The sequence below is a fragment of the Coenobita brevimanus genome, chromosome 23 (genome assembly GCF_032717465.1).
Source record: "Coenobita brevimanus isolate Jiangsu-jjx chromosome 23, ASM3271746v2, whole genome shotgun sequence".
In the NCBI taxonomy this organism is placed as follows: domain Eukaryota; kingdom Metazoa; phylum Arthropoda; class Malacostraca; order Decapoda; family Coenobitidae; genus Coenobita; species Coenobita brevimanus.
The window spans coordinates 37,556,613-37,581,724 of NC_136976.1; the positions used below are offsets into that span (position 1 = coordinate 37,556,613).

Sequence of the window (25,112 nt, forward strand, 5' to 3'; positions counted from 1 at the left end):
TACTGATTTCTTCCTGTCTTCTCATCTCCCTCCTTCTCCCAGCCATTCCCCAGCCACTTATACTCACATTACTTCCATCCTTTATGTTCAACAATTCCTTAAAGTGTTCTCTTCATCTGCTCACTTTTTCTCCCTTCTCCACTAGTAATCTACCATTTTTATCTTTCACTTCCCTGCTAACCTCACTTCCACCCTGTCTTACTCTCTTCACCTCTTTCCAGAACATTTTCTTACAGTCCCTCCACTTTACACTCAAATTCCTTCCAAATTCCTCATCCACTCTCTTCTTACTCTCTCTTACTAATCTTTTCACATCTTTCTTTCTACATATAACTCTCTTATCCGCCTCTCAACTTCTTCCATGCTCCCATTTCTCATCCATTCATTGTATGCTTTCTTCTTTTGTGCCACAGCCTGTCTCACCTCTTCATTCCACCACGCTGTTCCTTGCACCCCCCTCCGTCTTCTCTTCCTCCCACACACCACATCACATGCTGCACATATTTCTTCTGTAAATATCCTGCACACACCTTCCACGTCCCCCATCTGCTCCAGTTCATATTTGCCCAATCGTTCCTCCACTTCTCTCTTATACTCTGCCTTTGTCTTATCCTCTTGTAACCTTTCCACTCTCCTTGCAACTACTCCTTCCTCTCGTCTTTCCCTTCTGTTTCTCCATCCTACTTGGATCCCTATTCTGGCCACCACCAAGTAGTGGTCAGAAAGTCCACTCCCCCAACCTCTGTAAGCTCTTGTATCCATTACACATCTTCGCATCCTTTCATCCACACACACATAATCAGTCATTGCCTTCCTTTTATTCAGTTCACCACCCACCCTTCTCATCACTCGCCATGTATACCTGTGGATCATTTTATGCCTGAAGAGGGTATTGGCTATCACCAACCCCCTCCCAGCACAAATGTCCACTAACGCACTCCCATTCTCATCTATCTCAGCAGGCACACCCCACTCACCAACTATTCCATCCACCTTCACATTGCCTACTTTACCATTCATATCACCGATCATAAACACTCTCTCATTCCTTCCAAACTTGTCCATGCACACTTCCACATTTGTCCAGAACTCTTCTCTCACTCTGCTAGCACAATCTTGTGTTGGTGCATACACACACACACTCGCCCACATTTGTATTCCAACTTTCAACCTTACCCACTCAATCCTTGACCCAAGTGATCCATACTGTCTTATGCTCTTCTTCCATTTTTTACTCACAACTATACATACTCCTTCCCTTGCCCTCTGATTCTCACCTACTCCTGCACATATACCCCATCCATATTCCCATTCTCTCACACTTTGTCCTCACCATTTTGTTTTAGTTATTCCACATACTTCCACTTTCGCACCCTCAAGCACCTGGACAATCTCTCTCTCTTTCTCCTCATCATTCGCTCCTCTTACATTCCATGTTGCCATTACCAAGTCCATTGTCCGGTCCTGGGTCGTCATCGTTTGCTTGGTCCTTGTCCTAGGCTTCTTGTTTGTCTTTTTAGTTAGTTGTTTTCCGAGGAGGAGCACTAACCCTCCGCCAACCCTTTTAGTTGCCTTTTACGACAAGCAGGGATACTGGGGGAGTATTCTTGAAAAAAAAACCTACAGTAATATTTCTTCCTGAAATATTGTCATTCATGTATTATGGCACTCATAATACATTTTTCTAACATTTCAGTGTTCCTTTATGTGATGTTTCAGGTTTCATCCCAAAAACATAATCATATATAATATGGTAAAATTATCATTTCAACCCCTAACAGAATTACGAGATTTTGAACCTTTTTTCCAGTATTTTAGACGATTCTAAGACACTTCTCTTGTATGGTATTTTTGTTGCAAATTATTTTTATTTTACTCCTGACCTAACCTAACCTAACCTTCAGGAGTAAAATAAATATATTTTGCGACAAAAATGTCATAGAAGAAAAGTGTCTTAGAATTTTCTAGAATACCTAAAAAATGGATCAAAAACTCGTAATTCTGTTAGGGGTCGAAATGATAATACTGTAGAACTAATATAATTATATAATATGCTACAAACTTATACATAGAACCTAATTACTACTGAGGTGTGTGTCATCAAGTGTTAAAGGCACAGATTACGTATATCAGTCGTGGACATCCTTAGCCATGTATGCACACAGGCACATTACCATTACGACACACGCACATCACATACTTACTACACTCCCCCCCACCTCCACCACATGTATTGTCCCACACCCATACTCACTCACTCACACACACACATACTATATTTGACATTCTGTGTACTGAATGAAATCCTTTTATGAATTCTGTTGTTCCAAATGAAAATAAACATATAGAATTGTAATATCAATATCATGTGTATTAACACCACACTGTCAGGCTGGCAGTACTGAAACAAACGGACCAGGACTATGGTGCATGAGAGCTGCAACGCTCCCACAACATGTTCCATAATATATTTTGAGAGTTCATAATAGGCTGTTTGTATTTTCCATGAGAAATGGCTGTCTGTCAGTATGCTAACCTTAATAATTGACATAACTGGAGGAAGAGGAACCTCTACAGTGCACTATAACTCACCAGAGTAGCTTTCGGGATTGGGGTTTCCAGCTGCCACCTCCCATCTAACTGGTATCTGCCATTGAACACGTGATTACCTAAAACACTTACAAAAACATCACTGTGTGTATGTCTACCCCTTGATTATTTCTGAAACATAGGCTATGCACATCTATCTATCTATCTATTGCCAGACGCCTCAATCCCGTTTGGGGTGGCCACAAACAAATCGCCTCCAAGTCGCCCTGTCCCCCGCCATTTCACTACCCTGCCCCCAACTCACACCCCCCTCTCTCATATACCTCTTCACCCCATCCCTCCATCTCATCCTCGGTCTCCCCCTCCCTCTTCCACCCTCCACCTCACTCACATACACTCTCTTCGTCAGTCTTTCACCCTCCATCCTCTCCACATGGCCAAACCACCTCAGTGTGTTCCTCACAACGCTTCCTATCACATCCACATCAGCACCACAACGCTCCTTTATATCCTCATTCGTCAGCCTGTCTCTCCACGTGACTCCACAAGCTCCTCTTAAATAACTCATTTCCACTGCTCTCACTCTTGACTTGTGTCCTTCCAACAACGTCCAAGCTTCACTTCCGTACGTTAGAGTTGGTATCACAATACTGTCATGTAGTAACTTTTTTACTTCCATGCTCACTTCCCTGTTTTCTTATCACTGCTTTCAAGGAACCAGCAACCTTTCTTCCCTGCTGTACCCTTTCAAGCACTTCACCCTCCAAACCTCCATCCTTACTCATCACACTACCCAAATACTTAAACGTACTCACATTTTCCAATTCCTCACCATCCAACCTCGCTATACATTCACTGACTTCACCTCTCTCAAAGACCATCACTTTACTCTTCCCTACATTCACCTTTAGGTTCCGTTTCTTACACACTCTCTCAAACTCATCCACCAAGCCTTGCAGCTCCCCTTCATCTTCACTCAACAACACAGTATCATCTGCAAACAACAGTACAGGGAGTTTCCAAACACTATCCTCTCTCACCAGGGCCACTCCAACATCCACTACCCTACCTTGTACCTCTTTTATTACCCCATCCATGTACAGATTGAACAACCATGGAGACATGACACATCCCTGTTTCAAACCAACTTTCAAAGAGAAAAATTCACTTAGTTCACCATCCACACGCACTGCAGCCTTAGCACCATCATACATACTCTTCACAGCATTCAACAACTTCCCATCTACTCCATATATTCTTAACACTTTCCACAATCCTTGTCTATCCACCCTGTCATATGCTTTCTCCAAATCCATGAAAGCCGCATACAACTTCTTTCCCTTCTCTAGAAACTTTTCCACTAAAGATCTAAGAATGAATATCTGATCTACACAACCTCTTCCCTTCCTAAAGCCTCCCTGTTCTTCTCCAACTAATTTCTCTGTTCTTTCTCTAACTCTGTCTATAAGTATCCTACCATACACTTTTCCTATTATACTAAGAAGACAAATGCCCCTATGATTACCACACACTTCTTTTTCCCTTTTCCTTTGTACAAGGGAATAATTATACCTGACTTCCAATCCTCCGGGACTCTACCTTCCTCCCAGGCCAATCTGCACATCTTCCACATCCATTCTACTACTATCTCTCCCCCATGCTTCAGCATCTCACCACACACTCCATCAATTCCTGGGGCTTTCCCCGATTTAACTTTTCTTCATTGCTTCCACAACCTCTATCCTACTGATTTCTACCTGTCTTCTCACCTCCCTCCTTCTCCCAGCCATTCCCCAGCCACTTATACTCGCATTACTTCCATCCTCTACGTTCAACAATTCCTTAAAGTGTTCTCTCCATCTGCTCACTTTTTCTCCCTTCTCCACTAGTAATCTACCATGTTTATCTTTCACTCCCCTGCTAACTTCACTTCCACCCTGTCTTACTCTTTTCACTTCTCTCCAGAACATTTTCTTACAGTCCCTCCACTTTACACTCAAATTCCTTCCAAATTCCTGATCCACTCTCTTCTTACTCTCTCTTACTAATCTTTTCACCTCTCTCTTCCTTTCCACATATAACTCTCTCTTCTGCCTCTCAACTTCTTCCACGCCCCTATTTCTCATCCATTCATTGTATGCTTTCTTCTTTTGTGCCACAGCCTGTTTCACCTCTTCAGTCCACCACGCTGTTCCTTGCACATAAATATTGTTTATTGGCTAACATAATCCGTTAGAAGAGCTGGTAATGTATTGCACTTGTATTTTGACACAGTATTAAATTGTGGGTGGACATATTATATGCACTGTCAATGCTCATTAGCACAAACTGATAATGTGTGTGTGTCTACTGATACACAGTTGAAGAGAGAGAGAGAGAGAGTCGAGGTGGTGGAGCAGGCTGCATATTGTCCTTTAACGAGAGACGGGGTATCTTATGTTTGGTATAATTTAAAGTGTGTAATTAGTTGTCTATAATAATGAATAATACAAAATAAATTGGTTTATTATCATTTAGGATACTGGATATCATTGACATCATAATAAATGTATATACCGTAATGGCAAAGAATGTATAACTGTTGGAGTAAACGACGTGATTCTCACTTCAACCTCCTTCCCTTCACCTACCAAGCTCACACTCACTCCCATGCTTTCCCCAACTCCCTACATTGTGCCATTTGTGGGTGAACTTGCTTGCTTGCTGTTTCTGAACCACAACTCAACCTGTATCGGGGTTCACACTACAAGATATGAGAAGAATTATTATGTATAACCCAGACTTTATACAGCATAGTGCACCACAGCTCATTATCCCAAACAATCACTCAATATTTATTAGCCAATATCACAGCATAATACAATGACCACATAATAATATAACATGGCACAGAGGATGAAGCTTGGTAATTTGAAAAATTCTCGGGCATGTACACATGAACACACACACAGGCACTGTTGCCACGTTAGCCATATCCCGTGACTAGGTGGTCCAAGTGGAACTCTTGTCGAGTGTACGTCCTGCTGGTGGTGGCCTCTCAGACCCTTCTCCTTTTTCTGTCATTGCTTTATTATTTTTCTCACTTAGGGTAACACAAAGTTGGGACTACTGTGTCTCACCCAAGTAGTACTATATCGTTTACTGTCTCATTGGAAGTTTCTTGTAGTTTTTTTTAATCATGCAGTTTTTGTTATCACCATTGAAATGAGCCAGAATCCTTGCCCTCATTACAGTAAGCATGTGGGTAAGACTGCCCAAAAGCATGCAACCCATACACCAGAATTTGACAGTAGTTGTTACCCTTACAATTTAATTATAGAAATTCACCATCAGGCATACCATTAGGCTATAACTGTACAATGGTAAAAAAAAATTGTTAAAAAAAAAGAAAAAAAAAAAAAAAAAGCTTGCTAAACATTTAATATACTACTTATCTACTACTTATATTCATTATTTTCATTTGAGAAACATTTTGCTGTTTAAATCTCACTATTATCATTATCATCCAGAACTCCTTTCCCACTCCAAGGTGGAAGTAAGAAAGGGTCTAGAGAGCCAGAAGAAAACTTGATAGAATGAGATGCTAACCAAAGTTTGCCCAGTTGAATGAGCCATACTTCTATTCACTCATCATTCAAGCTGCCAGAATCCCAGAATCCTTGTTCCACCTGATAGGTCAAATATCTTTTTGCACATATCTTCACACTCCCCAGTCTGACGGTCAGTCTGATGACTGTCAAGTTAAAAAAGGATACCAGATCTTGGTCATACACTTCCCTGCGCAACGATTATATTATCTTTTTCAGTGAATGCATGTTGAAGTCAAAACCAAGATAGTATAGTGTGTTCTGGTAATCGAAACACTAACTTCGGGAAATGATTCTCGGGCTGATTTATTGTGAGTAAAAATACTATATCAATATTGGTCTAATCCTCAGTTGTTACTACACTGCAGGTACTGATGGCCTTATGGGTGTGTTATGAGGGAGACCATTTTTGCTCATAAGGCTATAACATTGATGCAGAAGCTCTTGCACGAATCTAACATGCCACAGGCTCTTTTGGATATCTCAGATCCAGAGTCTTGAAAACACAAACTTGAGAATCAAGAAGAAAGTATCAGTATGAATTGCTGTATTCCTCTCTGCCTTCTTATACTGTGCTGAATCTTGGACTACCCACCGGCGTCACATCAAACAGCTTGAGTCGTTTTACATCCAGTGCTTACAGTGCATTGTAGGACCCACATGGGAGAATATGTCAATTATATACTGCAACATCTTTTATATACTGCAAGAAATATGTTCATGTTCATGCTTCTCTGTTTTTCAAAAATTTGTTACATCACAAAAAAGTAAGTAAGTAAAAATACATTGCTAACAGGCAGAGTAATTTCTTTTAAAAATGCAAAATACTATCTATCAATCTATTGCCAAATGCCTTAGTTCCGCAAGGGGTGGCCACAAACAAATCACCTCCATGCCACCCTGTCCCTTGCCATTTCACTGCGCTCCCCCAAGCTCACACCCCCTCTCACATATACAGTACCTGCAAAAAGTATGAGGAATATCTGTGGGCCATGGCCGGTTTTGGTGTCCAGAATTCTGAAGTTTACCATCCAACCGACGGCTCATATTTCACTAAATTGGTGCATGGCAACTCTGTCAGACACATATCAACACCACCCACGCAATTTCCCGCCAGTGCCGCGCAGGTAGCGCCAGAGAGAGGGGGGTTTTATTTGGCTGTGCTGAATAATAATTCCCTGAGTCTCTTTCCCTTCTATTATTCGTCGTGCTGCCACCCACCCACATAGAATGGGGCCTAAGAACCTTACTGAGCAAGAAAAGGCTGTGATTCTTGCCCTGAAGGATGCAAACATGCCTGTCAAGGAAATATGTCAGCATACAGGGAAAGGCAAGACAGCCATTTATAGCCTGATTTCTAAGGCAATGGATTTCCCCCAAAATGAGATTCCACCTCTTAAACCTGTTCCTGGGCGTCCCAGAAAGACAGCAGCAACAATTGAGAAGTTATCAAGAGACAAGTACTGAAAAATCCACGAATCACTGCAAAACAATTGAAACATGCCTACCTTGACATCCTTGAAAGTGTTGCTGAGCGCACCATTCAACATCGCTCCCAGAAAGAACTGATGCTGCATCTTAGTTCCCCGACCTGCAAACCTCTTATGACTCACAGAATGTGTGCTGCTCCTCTCAGTTTTGCAAGGAAATATAGAGATTTAACTCTTGAAGACTGGAGAAAGGTCTTATGGAGCGATGAGTTGACTTTCCAGTGTGGTGCACAGAGGCATGGCAAGCTGAGACGTCCATCACACATGAATCCCCTTGACATCCCCTTGACCCCCGGTATGTGCAACTGACCGTCAAAAACCTGCCCTCAGTCATGATTTGGAGCTGCTTCAGTGGAGAGAAAGGGCGTGGAGGATTGTATGTTCTACCCAAGAACGTCACGATAATTGGAGATCGTTACATCGATGTCTTGCAAAGCCATATGTTGATTTTTTTTTATATTCACGACTGCAACTTCTTTATGCAAGACAATGCACCATGCCACAAGGCAAAGAAGGTCATGAAATGGTTGGCAGACAAACAGGTGAATATTCTTGAGTGGCCTGGAAACTCTCCAGATCTGAATCCCATCGAGGAGCTGTGGTCTTGCATGAAGCTGAAACTTCAAGAAAAAGACACCTCTTCAATTCCACACCTTGTTGGAGCTATCAAGGACATCTGGGTGCACAAAATTGGCCTGGATTACTGCAGAACACTTGCTGACTCCATGTCTCGACGCATACAAGAGGTTTTGAAGGAACGTGGTGGCCATGTAGCACACTAAAATAAAGAAAATGAAAGGCATTTGTTGTTTTTTTGGCAATTCCATATACTCTTTGCTGGTACGGTACCTGTCCACTTCATCCCTCCATCTCATCCCTGGCCTTCCCGCCACCACTTAACTCACATACACTATCCTCACTTATTTCTCACTCTCTGTCCTCTCCATGTGGCCAAACCACCTCAGTGTATTTCTCCTAATGCTTTCTAACACATGCACACCCACACCACAAAGCTCCTTCACTTCCTCATTTGCCAGTCTGTTTCTCCATGTAACTCCATATACTCCTTTCAGATAACTAATTCCCACTGCTCTCATTCTTGGCTTGCATCATTCCAACAAGGTCCAAACTTCACTTCCATACAGTAGAGTTGGAATCACAATACTATCATGCAGCGACTTCCGTATTTCCACGCACACTTTGTATTTCTTATCACTGCTTTCAAAGAACCAGTCACCTGTCTTCCTTGTTTTACCCTTTCAAGCACATCATCCTCCAAACTTCCATCCATACACATTACACTACCCAAGTACTTAAATCTATCTTTCTATCTATTGCCAGACGCCTCTATCCTGTTCGGGGTAGCCACAAACAAATCACCTCCACGTCGCCCTATCCCCCGCCATTTCACCGTCCTGCTCCCAACTCACACCCCCCTCTCTCATATGCCTCTCAACCCCATCCCTCCATCTCATCCTCGGCCTCCCCCTCCCTCTCCCCCCCTCCACCTCACTCACATACATTCTCTTCGTCAGTCTTTCTCCCTCCATCCTCTCCACATGGCCAAACCACCTAAGTGTATTCTTCCTAACGCTTCCTATCACATCCATACCACAGTGCACCTTTATATCCTCATTTGTCAGCCTATCTCTCCATGTGACTCCATAGGCTTCTCTTAAATAACTCATCTCCACTGCTCTCACTCTTGACTTGTGTCCTTCCAACAACGTCCAAGCTTCAGTTCCATACGTTAAAGTTGGTATCACAATACTGTCATGTAGTAACTTTTTCATTTCCATGCTCACTTCCCTGTTTCTTATCACTGCTTTCAAGGAACCAGCAACCTTTCTTCCCTGCTGTACCCTTTCAAGCACTTCACCCTCCAAACCTCCATCCTTACTCATCACACTACCCATGTACTTAAACATACTCACATTTTCCAGTTCCTCACCATCCAACCTTGCCGTACATTCACTGACTTCACCTCTCTCAAAGACCATTACTTTACTCTCCCCTACATTCACCTTTAGATTCCATGTCTTACACACTCTCCCAAACTCATCCACCAAGCGTTGCAGCTCCCCTTCGTCTTCACTCAACAACACAGTATCATCTGCAGACAACAGTACAGGGAGTTTCCAAACACTACCCTCTCTCACCAGGGCCACTCCAGCATCCACTACCCTACCTTGTACCTCTTTTATTACCCCATCCATGTACAGATTGAACAACCATGGAGACATGACACATCCCTGTTTCAACCCAACCTTCAAAGAGAAAAATTCACCCAGTTCACCATCTACGTGCACTACAGCCTTAGCACCATCATACATACTCTTCACAGCATTCAACAACTTCCCGTCTACTCCATATATTCTTAATCCTTTCCACAATCCCCGTCTATCGACCCTGTCATATGCTTTCTCCAAATCCATGAAAGCCGCATACAACTTCTTTTCCTTCTCTAGAAACTTTTCCACTAAAGATTTAAGAATGAATATCTGATCTACACAACCTCTTCCCTTCCTAGAGCCTCCCTGTTCTTTTCCAACTATTTCCTCTGTTCTTTCTCTGACTCTGTCAATAAGTGTCCTGCCATACACTTTTCCTATTATACTAAGAAGACAAATGCCCCTATGATTACTACACACTTGTTTTTCCCCTTTTCCTTTGTACAAGGGAATAATTATACCTGACTTCCAATCCCCTGGAACTCTACCTTCCTCCCAGGCCAATTTGAACATCTTCCACATCCATTCTACTACTATCTCTCCCCCATGCTTCAGCATTTCACCACACACTCCATCAATTCCTGGGGCTTTCCCCAATTTAACTTTCTTCATTGCTTCCACAACTTCCATCCTACTGATTTCTTCCTGTCTTCTCACCTCCCTTCTTCTCCTAGCCATTCCCCAGCCACTTATACTCGCATTACTTCCATCCTGTATGTTCAACAATTCCTTAAAGTGCTCTCTCCATCTGCTCACTTTTCTCCCTTCTCCACTAGTAATCTACCATTTGATCTTTCTCTCCTCAGCTAACTTCACTTCCACCATGTCTTACTCTCTTCACCTCTTTCCAGAACATTTTCTTACAGTCCCTCCACTTTACACTCAAATTCCTTCCAAATTCCTCATCCACTCTCTTCTTACTCTCTCTTACTAATCTTTTCACCTCTCTTTCTTTCTACATATAACTATCTCTTCCACCTCTCAACTTCTACCACGCCCTTATTTCTCATCCATTCATTGTATGCTTTCTTTTGTGCCACAGTCTGTCTCACTTCTTCAATCCACCACACTGTTCCTTGCACCCCCCTCCGTCTTCTCTTCATCCCACACACCACATCACATGCTGCACATATTTCTTCTGTGAATATCCTGCACATACCTTCCATGTCCCCCATCTGCTCCAATTCATATTTACCCAGTCGTTCCTCCACTTCTCTCTTATATTCTGCCTTTTTCTCATCCTCTTGTAACCTTTCCACTCTCCTTGCAAATACTCCTTCTTCCCATCCTTCCCTGCTTCTATTTCTCCATCTTATTTGGATCTTTATTCTGGCCACCACCAAGTAGTGGTCAGAAAGTCCACTCCCCCCAACCTCTATAAGCTCTTGCATCCATTACACATCATCGCATCCTTTCATCCACATACACATAATTAATCATTGCCTTCCATTCATTCAGTTCACCACTCACCCTTCTCATCACTCACCATGTATACCTGTAGATCATTTTGTGCCTGAAGAGGGTATTGGATATCACCAACCCCCTCCCAGCACAAATGTCCACTAACGCACTGCCATTCTCATCTATCTCAGCAGGCACACCCCACTCACCAACTATTCCATCCACCTTCACATTCCCTACTTTACCATTCATATCACCGATCAAAAACACTTTTCCATGCACACTTCCAGATTTGTCCAGAACTCTTCTCTGACTGTGCTTGCACGATCTTGCGTTGGCGCATACACGCACACAATCGCCCACATTTGTATTCCACCTGTCAGTCTTACCCACACAATCCTTGACCAAACTGATCCATACTCGCTTATGTTCTCCATCCATCTTTCACTCACAACTATACACACTCCTTCTTTTGCCCTCTCATTCTCACCTACTCCTGCACATATCCCCCATCCATACTCTCATACCCCCATTCTCTCACTTAAATGCACTCACATTTTCAATTTCCACACCATCCAGTTTCACTATACATGTACATTCAGCAACTTCATTTCTCTTGAAGACCTTAACTTTACTCTTCCTCACTTTCACCTTTAGATTGTGTTTCTTACACACTCTCCCAGACTCATTCACCAAGCCTTGCAGTTCCCCTTCATCTTCACTCAACAATACAGAATCATCTGCAAACAACAATACAGGAAGTTTCCAGATGTTGCCCTCTCTCATTGGGGCTGCTCCAATATCCACTGCCCTACCTTGTATCTCATTTATAACCCCATCAATATACAGATTGAACAACCATGGAGCCTTGACGTACCCCTATTTCAATACAACATTGAGACAGAAAAATTCACTTAGTTCACTATCCACATGCACTGCAGCCTTAGCACCATCATACATGCTATTCACGGCATTCAACAACTTCCCATTTACTCCATATATTCTTAGTATTTTCCAGATTCTTTGTCTATCCACTCTGGTATGTGCTTTTTCCAAATCCATGAAGGCAACATACAGTTTTTTTCCCTTCTCTAGATACTTTTCCACTACACACCTAAGGATGAATATCCGATTTACATAACCCCTTCCCTTCCTATAACCTCCCTGTTCTTCTGCAACTAATTCCTCTGTTATTTCCCTACCTCTGTCGATAAGTATCCTACCGTATACTTTCCCTGTTACGCTAAAAAGACAAATGCCGCTATGATTACCACACACTTCCTTTTCCCCATTTCCTCTTTACAGGGGAATAATTATACCTCACTTTCAATACTCTGAGACAGGCCAATCTGCACATATTCATTATCCGTTCTTCTATCTCTCCCCCATGCTTCATCATTTCACCACACACACACACACACACACACACACACACACACACACACACACACACACACACACACACACACACACACACACACACACACACACACACACACACACACACACACACACACACACACACACACACACACACACACACACACACACACACACACACACACACACACACACACACACACACACACACACACACACACACACACACACACACACACACACACACACACACACACACACACACACACACACACACACACACACACACACACACACACACACACACACACACACACACACACACACACACACACACACACACACACACACACACACACACACACACACACACACACACACACACACACACACACACACACACACACACACACACACACACACACACACACACACACACACACACACACACACACACACAGCCTTAGCACACGAACGAACAGCCGGAGACAGCAGACGTCCCAGCCATCGCTGCTAACCTTAAGTAGTGTCAGGAATTTTGTCTCCTGTCTCGTAAGGTCTTGTTTTAAATTTAAAATAATGAAAGTTAATAGACTACCAAAAATGTAAAGATTTATTGGCTAGAGTATACATGAATGTTTGTAGTTTTTTTCGGTAACAGCTGTTTTGGTACTTAACCAACATCAGACATGGCTGAAAATGTAAACAATGAGGGACCCGAATTTCAAGGATTTGATACAAATACCAATGTCATGGACCTGGTTAAAACATTAATTATGAGGATTAGTGAACTTGAAAAGAAAGTAGAGAATCTAGTGATAAAGGATGTGTCTGAAAATACGGATACTACCATACAGAGTCTGATCCAATCCAATGAAACAGCGAATGAAGAGATTAGAAATTTGAAGCGTGAAAATGTTGAATTGAGGAGGAAACTAGAAGAGAGTACTAATAAAATGGAGAAGGTGAGTAGTGTATTAGAAGATCATAAAGCAAGGTGGGCACACGGAGAAGAAGAACAGAAAGAAGTGGTCAGCTTAAGAGAGATCATCCAGGAAGAAAGGGAAATGAACAAGAAAAAAATGGAAGAAAATGTAGTGAAAATACTGAAGAAAAAAGAGAAAATAGTGAGAGAAACTGTAGAAAGGAACAGATGTGTGGTAATATTTGGAAACAGGGAAGAGGAAGAAAAGGTTAGGTCCGTAAGACTCGAGAGAGACACGAACCTGGTGAGAGGAATATTAGGCAAGATTGACCCCGAAGGAGACAAGTGGGTAAAAGAAATTGAGGAAGTAAGGAGGATAGGGCCTTATAAGAAAGGGGAAACAAGACCAATGAGAGTCAAGTTTACATCAGAAAGTGTAATAAATGAGATACTTAAAGTGACTTGGAAATTAAGCAAAGAGGCGGGGATGGAAAATATTATAATAAGAAAAGATCTGAATGAAGAAGAAAGAGAAGTTTTAAAATCATTAAAGGAAGAAGTAAAGGAAAAAAATGATAAGAGGACAGAGGAAGAATGTAATACTTTTTTTTTGGAGAGTATTGGATATGAAAGTAAGGAAGTGGTATTCAAGAAAATAGAAGTGAAGGAAACTAAGGGGGATGGCTGTGAAAGATCAAAAGTTGAGGAAGTGGTACTGACAGAGAATAGGAGAGAAGAGGGTATTAAAAACATCAAAAATAATTTAAAGGTGATATATACTAATGTTGATGGTTTCATATTGACAAGGATCGAAATTAACGATTTCTTGAGAGAACATGAACTTGATGTCATGTGCTTTGTAGAGACCAAATTAAGAGAAGATATTGATGTTCATTTGGGAGATGGTAAATACAAACTGTGGAGAAAAGACAGAAAAGAAAAAAAGGGAGGAGGAGTGATGATAGCAGTGAAGAACAACATAAATGTAGATACTGTGGAAATGGGAGAAGGCAGGGCTGAAGTGATATATATGAAATTAGAAACTGGAGAGAATGTTAAGAGAGATATGGCGGTAGTGTATGTTCCCCCAAAGAGGAGAGCATGGAAGGGTGACGAATACCATGAGATGTTATCAGATATGGCTAGCTATTTGCAAAAAATAATTGAGAAAAGCAGTAATATAATTTTGGTGGGTGACTTTAACTGTAAAGAGGTGAACTGGGAGGAATGGTTCTCGGGAGGTGGCGAGGATTCGTGGGGCATTATGTTATTAAATATAATAATGAATAATGTGATGACGCAATGGGTCAAAGAAGAGACACGGTTTCGAGGTGAGGACACACCAGCAAGGTTAGATTTACTGTTCAACAAAGAACCCGATGTAATAGAATCATTGAAATATCTCTGTCCTTTAGGAAAAAGTGATCATGTGGTCATTGAGTTCCTGATGTTAATAGGGAACATCGAGCCACCCAGATCAAACACATGGGAAAGAGATGAATATGAGGACCTGGCAGAGAGTACTATTCAGAGTTTAAGATCGTTACTACATAAAATGGAAGAGAAATCAGAAAGAATTATACTAACTGGGGATTTCAATACAAATATAAATTGGAATACTCTAGATATAATTAGCCAAGAAAGCTGTTGGGACCAAAAGCTCCTGGATCTCGTACAAGAGTTCTTCCTAACGCAACATGTGAGGGAAACCACCAGAAAAAGAGGACTTGATGTACCTTCAGTGCTAGATCTAATATTTACTAGGCAAGGAAATGATATTGACAGTTTAATATATCACCCTCCACTCGGCAGAAGTGATCATGCAGTACTAAATTATAACTTAAGGATAGCATATGACATAGTAAACAGCAATGACAGTTACAAAAAGAGCCTAAACTATAAAAAGGGAAATTATGAAGACCTAAAGAAGTATTTCTTAGAAGTTGATTGGGAAAATGAGCTTAGAGGACAAGATTCAGATGCTGTATATAAAAAATTTTGTGAATTTTATGAAATAGGAGTCCAGAAGTACATCCCACAGCACAAAGAAGCAGATAAGAAAATACAGAAGTGGTTCAATACAGAATGTAAAAAATCAAAAGAAAGAAGAGATCTGTTGTGGAATAGATACAGAAGACATAATAGTGAAAGGGCGTATAATAATTACAAACAGGCAAGAAACGTTTATACAAGAATAAGGAGGGAAGCCCAAAAACAGTTTGAGGACGATATAATAAATAAAAGTAGTGATCAACCAAAGCTGTTTTACAGCTATATCAGAAGCAAAACCAAATTAAAAGATATAATACAATCCATTACGGACGAGGGAATCACTTATACACGAGAGAAAGATATTTGTGAAGCACTAAATAAGAATTTCCAATTAGTTTTTACAGAAGAAAAAAATTTTGAGAGGGACTATGTGGAACATGCATGTCCACACATACTACCAGATATACAAATAGCAGAAAAAGTAATACAGGAGGAGTTAAGTAGATTAGACAGAGGAAAAGCAAGTGGTCCTGATGAAATTTCATGTTGGGTACTACGAGAATGTGCAAAGGAGTCAAGTAAACCATTATTTTTAATTTTCAAGAAATCCTTGAGTCAAGGTAAACTACCTGATATTTGGAAAAAAACAAATATTGTCCCCTTATTCAGGAAAGGAAATAGACAAAATCCACTCAACTACCGACCAGTATCACTGACCAGTGTTGTAAGCAAGGTATTAGAAAAGCTTATAAGAAAAGCTTGGGTAAACCATCTAGAAGAATACAGTATGATAACAGAAAGACAGTTTGGTTTCAGAAAAGGAAAATCATGTGTTACTAATCTGTTGAGCTACTATGACAGAGTAACAAACACAGTACAGGAAAGGGAAGGATGGGTGGACAGTATCTATTTAGATTTCAAGAAAGCTTTTGACACAGTACCACACCAAAGACTTTTATGGAAACTGTACCATCAAGGAGGAATTCGAGGCAAACTGTTTTGTTGGATGCAAGACTTTCTCATAAAAAGAGAAATGAGAACAGTACTAAGAGGAAACTACTCATCATGGAAAGAAGTGACTAGTGGAGTACCACAGGATTCAGTGCTGGCACCAATCATGTTTTTAGTGTATATAAATGATATAAACAGTAACACTGGAAATGAGAGCTATCTGAATATGTTTGCAGATGATGCAAAAATACAAAGGAGAATTACTAACACAGACTCTTGTAAAGAGCTACAAGAAGAATTAAATAAACTTCATGAATGGAGTAGTACATGGCAAATGGAATTCAATGTGGACAAGTGTCATGTAATCAAGTTTGGTAAAAGTGGAAAAAGACCTGATTGGGATTATAAGTTAGGAAATAACACCCTATACACATCAGAAAGAGAGAAAGACCTAGGTGCGATCATCAGTAACAGACTATCTCTGGCTGACCACATCAGCGAGAAGGTATGGAACATGTATACACTGCTTGCAAATATGAGAATATCATTTGCATACATAAATGAAGACATGCTAAGAAGGATAATAACATCATTCATTAGACCAACCCTGGAATATGCATCAGTAGTCTGGAGTCCTCATCTCAAAAAGCACATAGACAAGATTGAAAAAGTTCAAAGGGCCGCTACAAGATGGATACCAAGCTGAAGGGACCTAAGCTACGAAGAAAGACTAAATAAACTGAATCTAGCAACACTACAGGAGCGAAGGAAAAGAGGTGACATGATAATGCTATATAAGTGCATATCAGAGAAGGAGAAAATAGACATAAATGATTACTTAACACATGGAGAAGCATCAGCAAGAGGACACTGCAAAAAACTGCATAAGAAGAGAGGTGATAAAGATGTAAGGAAATTCAGTTTCCCGAACAGAGCAATTGACCAATGGAATGCACTACCGAATGAAATAGTGTGTGCCAAAACATTTCACAAATTTAAGGATATGTACGATAAATATGGTTTAAGACACGGGACAGTACGAGCTTGACTCATTCCTGTAAAGATACAATTAGGTAAGAACACACACACACACACACACACACACACAAACATAAGAAAAGATCTGAATGAAGATGAAAGAGAAGTTTTAAAATCATTAAAGGAAGAAGTAAAGGAAAAAAATGATAAGAGGACAGAGGAAGAATGTAATACTTTTTTTTGGAGAGTATTGGATATGAAAGTAAGGAAGTGGTATTTAAGGAAATAGAAGTGAAGGAAACTAAGGGGGATGGCTGTGAAAGATCAGAAGTTGAGGAAGTGGTACGGACAGAGAGTTGGAGAGAAGAGGGTATTAAAAACGTCAAAAATAATTTGAAGGTGGTATATACTAATGTTGATGGTTTCATATCGACAAGGATCGAAATTAACGATTTCTTGAGAGAACATGAACCTGATGTCATGTGCTTTGTAGAGACCAAATTAAGAGAAGAGTTACTGATGTTCATTTGGGAGATGATAAATACAAACTGTGGAGAAAAGACAGAAAAGAAAAAAAGGGAGGAGGAGTGATGATAGCAGTGAAGAACAACATAAATGTAGATACTGTGGAAATGGGAGAAGGCAGGGCTGAAGTGATATATATGAAATTAGAAACTGGAGAGAATGTTAAGAGAGATATGGCGGTAGTGTATGTTCCCCCAAAGACGAGAGCATGGAAGGGTGACGAATACCATGAGATGTTATCAGATATGGCTAGCTATTTGCAAAAAATAATTGAGAAAAGCAGTAATATAATTTTGGTGGGTGACTTCTACTGTAAAGAGGTGAACTGGAACTGAACGGGAGGTGGCGAGGATTCGTGGGGCACTATGTTATTAACCCCTTAACCACGGGGCGTCACTTTCGTGACGCTTGGGAGCAAGGGATCATACCGCGGGGCATCGCTTTTGTGATTCTATGTTATTTTGAATTCACCCGGGCTTCCAAGTGGGGGCTTGTATCATCTCTCAGTACTGCCAATGTCCAACACTAGTCAGCACTCCTAATCTCATCTGTACTCCCATCCATTGTTGACAATTTAGCCATTTCTCCCCGTTCTTGACTCCCCTCCCTACCCTTCCTCCATTACCCTATCCTGTCGCCTGCCCGGCCGTGCTACACTAAGTAAATATTCCCTGGAATTTTCCACTGATTTCATCCATTGAAATAAGCCTTATGCCCTATTCTTATACCAAATAATATATACAAGAAAGAAATAAGGTAAGTGAGAGTGCCATACACCTGGAATTGGCCAATTATCACCTGACAACACCTCACGTGCACTCGTTCGCTAAGTTTCACTGTTTATTTCCCCTTGAAATATGCCGTATAATCTATTTTCGTAAGAAATGTACATATAAGGAGGGAAGGGAGAAGCCTAAGTGATATTTACATTCACCTGGAACTACCTAATTTATAATGTATTGTCTAGATTTCCTGCCAATCATTTCACTGCTATATATTAGCTGCTGTCAAGAGGCTAACATTGGTAGTAATGCATTTCCCTAGGTAGGCCACTACCCCGGCCCACCCTTATCAGTTCACTCTCATCTTCCTTTGTGGAGGTATGTCTGTTTGCTCTTGCTGACTTCAGGGACTTTTCACCCCCATGCAAAGGGCCCTGTGACCTTTACCCCCTACTAAACCTCGTGTAGAAAGAGGTAAAGGGCTGACAATTGATAAAAGAGTGACTGCGATCTTTCTGTTGAGTAAAACAGTGCAAGTGGAATTGTAAATAATGTGTAAATAATGTGTAAACAGCAAGTGAAAGTAATGAATGTAAATATATGTGAACAGTGGAAAATAGTTTTATAAGTTACTTGAAGTGACAGTGCATAACACAGTGTAAATGAAATAGAAATGTAAATAACGTAAATAAAACAGAGAACGTAAATAGAAATGTAAATGAGTAGTATTATAAGAATACGAGTATATACCCTAGGAGTAATGAAAGTGAAAGTTTCACTCTAGCATGTCTGAATACTATGAGTTATGAGAGTGAAGGTGAAAGTGACATTCACTCTCAATGCTAGTATACAGGACGAGAAAGTGAATGCTACGTAATTTACTGAAAGAAATTGAATCCCTACAGTGACAATAAACTAATACTACTGAAGGAAACTTATGGATAAAGACTGTAGATATATATAAGTGTTATATAGTAATGGAAATATAAAGTGTGAGGGGTTTTATGAATAATAAATGACAGAATACCAACAGCGAGCTAGTGCAAGTGGGAAGGTCATACGCGTTCATAATTTTAATTGCTTTCACAGTGGTTTTTATTTGGAGTATGGATCCCAAACTATTTGATAATCATAGAGTAGTGTTTATAGTGTTAATATCTGGTTGTGATGATCATATTACGGGTTGTCGGGAAGTGTAAAGTGGAGACTTCGTTACCCAACATCAGAGGTCTCCACAAGTCCTACGGTAATTGACGAAGGCTCAACAAACATCCCAGGAGAAAGCTGAAGGTATGTGCCATAAGCATATGTAATTTTAATATTCTAGGACTAATAACTGATTTTTGGCAAATATTTTTTGAGAGTGTCGGAGCCCGAATAACCCCGCTGGAGACGCAAAACATTGGGAAACATGCCCACGGTGTAAGGGTTAAATATAATAATGAATAATGTGATGACACAATGGGTCAAAGAAGAGACACGGTTTCGATGTGAGGACACACCAGCAAGGTTAGATTTACTGTTTACCAAAGAACCCGATGTAATAGAATCATTGAAATATCTCTGTCCTTTAGGAAAAAGTGATCATGTGTTCATTGAGTTCCAGTTGCTAATAGGGAACGTCGAGCCAAGAGACGAGCTTCATAGACAGGGAAGATACAACTTTGGGAAAGCAAATTTTACAGGATTGAGAAACTTTTTTGAAAATGCGGATTGGAGAAAATTCAGAGAAACAAGAGAGATACAGAGGAAGTGGGATATCTTTCTAGACCTCTATAATTTGGGAGTGGAAAAATTTGTACCAAGAGTAAGAGGGAAAGAAAACAGGAAAAAGGAATGGTTTAATAGGTGTATGATTGCAAAAAAAGAGAGAGATAAGGCGTGGAACAATTGGAGAAAGAGAGGAAACAACAGAACAAAGGAAGAATATAAAAGAACAAGAAATGAATACACAAGAATACTTAGAGAAGCAGAAAAGAATTTTGAAAAAGGTATAATAGACAAATGCAAGGATGAACCCAAACTGTTTTATAGATTTGTTAATGGCAAACTGAAACAAAAGGAAGGAATCACCAAACTGAAAGTAGAAGGAGAGGTCTATAAGGATGCGGCAATGCAAGAAGAAATAATGAACAAACGTTTCCAGTCAGTTTTCACTAAAGAAGAGGAGCTTATGGAAGGGGAGGGAGTGATTAGAAATGTTCCGGTGATAAAAGATATAAAAGTGGAGGTACAGGAAGTGTATAAATTACTGGAAACTCAAGATGTAAGGAATGCCCCAGGACCTGATGGAATTTCTAATTGGGTACTGAAGGAATGCAGAGAACAACTGGCAGATAAAATTCACAGTTTAATCGTGTGTTCTCTGGAAGAGGGGAAAGTGCCAAAAGAATGGAAGAGGGCAAATGTGGTACCAATTTATAAGGGAGGAAACAGGGAAGAACCCCTGAATTATAGACCAGTGTCTCTAACCAGCATGGTCACAAAATTGTGCGAGAGAATCCTGAAAGACAGATGGATAAAATATCTAGAAGAGATGAATATTTTGGCTGAATGTCAATTTGGATTCAGAAGTGGAAGGTCATGTGTTTCTAACTTGTTGAGCTTTTACTCAAGAGCAATTGACGTGGTGCAGGAGAGAGATGGTTGGGTGGATTGTGTGTACTTAGACTTAGAGAAGGCCTTTGACAAGTACCTCATAAAAGACTAATGAGGAAACTAGAATATATAGGAGGACTGAAGGGGAAGCTCCTGGAATGGATGAGAGACTTTTTGAGAGACAGACAAATGAGGACAGTAATAAAGGATAGGATGTCTGGATGGAGGGAAGTAACAAGTGGAGTCCCCCAAGGCTCGGTGTTGGCACCAGTAATGTTCCTGATTTACATAAATGATATGGTAGATGGAGTGAACAGTTATGCAAGTCTGTTTGCTGATGATGTAAAGATCTTGAGGAAGGTAGAGGTTGAGGAGGATTGTAAAATGCTGCAGGAGGATCTGGATAGGATACATGATTGGAGCCGGAAGTGGGAAATGAAATTTAATGTAATGAAATGTAAAATAGTGGAAATGGGTAAAAGTACCAGGAGGCCATCAGTGAATTATTTGTTGGGTAATGAATTAATCACTAAAATGAGAGAAGAGAAAGACTTAGGAGTGCTGGTCCAAGATAGTTTGTCACCTGAAAAGCACATTAATTAGATAGTTAGAGAGACTTATAAACTCCTAACTAACATAAGAGTACCATTTCATTATATGGATGAGGAGATGATGAAAAAATTGATAGTTACCATGATCCGCCCCAGGTTAGAATATGCAGCAGTAGTGTGGTCCCCACACAAAAAGAAAGATATAAACAAGATTGAGAGAATACAAAGAACAACAACCAAAATGGTCCTCTGTCTGGCAGATCTGTCATACAGAGAGAGGCTGGAAAAGCTGGATTTGCCTTCGTTAGAGGAAAGGAGAAAAAGGGGAGACATGATTGCAGTGTTCAGGACCATGGTGGGAGTAGATAAAATTGACCGAGAAGATCTGTTTTTATGGGATAAGAGTGCAACAAAAGGACATGGAATGAAATTGAAAAAGTCAAGCTGCTTGAAGGATATCAAGAAATATAGCTTTCCTTACAGAAGTATAGATTTATGGAATAGCCTGGACAAAGAGATCACCCAGTCTAAAAACTTAAACGAGTTTAAGGCTAAATTTGACTTACTGAGAAACAGTGATGGGAACCCACGAGCATAGCATATTTCGTGTGTATCTCAATTAGGTATATTGGGTAAATACATAAGTATTTGGAATGACTTAGACAAAAAGGTGGTGCAGGAGAAAAACATTCATGTGTGTAAAAGTAAACTAGATAAATGTGGATATGGAGACAGGACAACACGAGCATCGCTCAATTCCTGTATACTACAAATAGGTAAATACACACACACACACACACACACACACACACACACACACACGCAGAGCTGGCTGTCTGTCATCTCTCACACTCCAGCGTCACCACTTACTATACTTTGTTTTCTTTCAATAAAGTTTTTTGTTATTTTATGCTTTGAAAATAAATTTTCACCACTTCTTGGTTTAGGTAAGTCATCTGAAGATACATTACTTTCTTTCCTGGTACCCAAACATTGCTTCATCCTGCCATGGTCAGTGACCGCCACTTATTTACCAGTTTGTACATTCTAATTAATATTTTTCAATGTCCATTGATGCTCCTAGAGGTTATGTGTGTACTACAGTGAAAGTTAGGTATGATCAGAAAGGGGTGAAAACTTTTTAAAAAGGCCCAAGGGGTGTTTTTGGTAAAATTTGGGATTTTACTATGGCAGTTAGCCAAATAACATGGGTTTCAGAGGTGCTATTAGCTTATTTTAATTTGCATGGTAATATTCCAGATATATTACCGTAACTGTGCAAATTGAGTGTACTCTGTATGATAGACTGACTTCAGGGATAATTGACTGTATAGGGAGACTGCCAGAGATTGAGCAGCATGGAGAGCCACCATTAGGTGACCAAGGCTGACACATGTAAGCATGTTGTACCTTTATAAATGAAAATGAAAGCAAAATGAATGATTTTGTGCTTCAGTTATCTGAATAAAATTTTCTTGCAATAACGAAATTAAAATCAGTCTTGTCAGTCCATGATATATATTTTTTTCTTTATTTTGTCTACTGGACAATATCATTCACCTTAGACAAAATGTCTTGTAGTGAAAAAATTTCTTAAAGCTGTCTTATATCTAACCCATGCAGTCTGAAAAGTCAGTCTCAAAGTGAATAAAATTGTCAGAGGGTAGCTGGATTTTTTTTTTTCAGTGCATTAAAGGTGTTAAAGAAAAGTTAAAGGTGTTAAAGAAAAGTGACCCACTTATCCATGCAGGTTGATAGTAGAAACTGCTCATTAATACTGTTTGACTTACTCAGGACTCGAGTAATGCAGAAGAGTGGGTACGATGTCTGTCCATTGTGGTGGCTCACTCTCAGGCACGGGAGGAAGCCAGTCATGGACCTCTCAAGACCACCACTTCCATTCCTCGCAGCTTCACCTACGGGTACCATGCAGCCGTCCGCACCTCAGTCTGACCCATTTTGTGTAATTCATGTTTGTGTACTTTGTCTTCCACCTTCCAGCCATTCTTGTTTTTCTGTATCCATATTCCAGTTAGTACTGATCCTGTGGTGTGCTAACCTGCCTTGTCCTGTGCCTCATTTCTTGCTCCACCAAGTTGCCATATATGGTTTCTCTTCTTTTCATGTAGGTAATGGATCAGCTGAAGATGTAATTAGGGATACACCATATAATTCACCTAGGTAAATATTATTTTACTATCCTTTATCAGTATGAACAAAATTGATTTTTCTCTCAGGAGATTGAATACTAGATACATTAAGGGTACACTGAGTAGACAACATGGTTGGACAATTTTTGTTGTTGTAGTAAATTTAAATTCTAGTTGTCTTTCTATCCAGCCATATGCTGTATAGTAAAATATCCATCATGGAACCAGGTGATTTGGTAAGATAGTCTCTCTCCAGCAAGTATCCACTTTCTGATGGAAGTATACTATGTAAATTGAGTAATAGTTCTCGGTTAGTTACATATTGCAATAAGTTTCTTCAGTTAATTTGTATTCCTTTATTTTTCATGCTCTTAAAGCTATGGTATTAAGTAAGAGTTGATGTTGTAGAGATATTTCGGAATGATAAATTGGAATTAAGCATTTTCTTGATACATGTTCTCCAGTTCCTTGATGATCCAGTTGTAGAAGTATAATGGCTTAAACTATAAATATGCAGTATAATGTATGGAATAGGATAAATATTCCTCCAAAGTACAAACAGCAATGTATGGTGAAAGAAAAGTTCAGCTGCATTCCACTGTATGCACTGATGTGTTATGTTGGATTAGTAATTCTTACAGCACCCTAGATAGGCAGTTTATCAAGTATGGTGTGTATTTAAAGATTTTGAATACATTGGGTTGGGATAATTATAAGGAAAGAAAATTTTTTAGAGCAGTTATGCACACTGATTACTTCAGCATCACACTTAGGCTCAAATTTTCAAATACTCTACAGTAATGGCCAAGGATGTTGCAAAATATATTTATATGGGTTTTGTACAGCCTAGTCATTCTCGGGGAAACACTGTGTGAGTTGCAGTTTAAATCTCCAAAGACTACTTTTCATATGTATTGGGAGTCATATTCATAATGTATCTTTTGTAGAAGAAGAAGAAGGAAAAAAAAAGCTTGAAAATGGTTATATTGATGCATCCATCATCCAGTCCTCTTTTGTCCCATCAAGAGCATAGGATCCCAGGGCTAGGCTGCTTAGTTGTGACACTTAAAGCAAAAGTGAC

At 40.1% G+C, this 25,112-nt stretch overlaps 1 protein-coding gene across 1 annotated transcript in view; it reads left to right on the top strand.

The window, feature by feature from the left end:
• Positions 1-23,927, top strand: part of melt (ventricular zone expressed PH domain-containing protein melted) — a 671,576-nt gene extending 647,649 nt beyond the window's left edge. The window contains exon 22 of the mRNA XM_080267230.1: positions 23,676-23,927. Coding sequence (XP_080123356.1) covers positions 23,676-23,834 — 159 coding nt within the window. The 3' untranslated portion in view covers positions 23,835-23,927. The remainder of the gene's footprint in view (positions 1-23,675) is intronic.
• Positions 23,928-25,112: the final 1,185 nt, after the last annotated feature.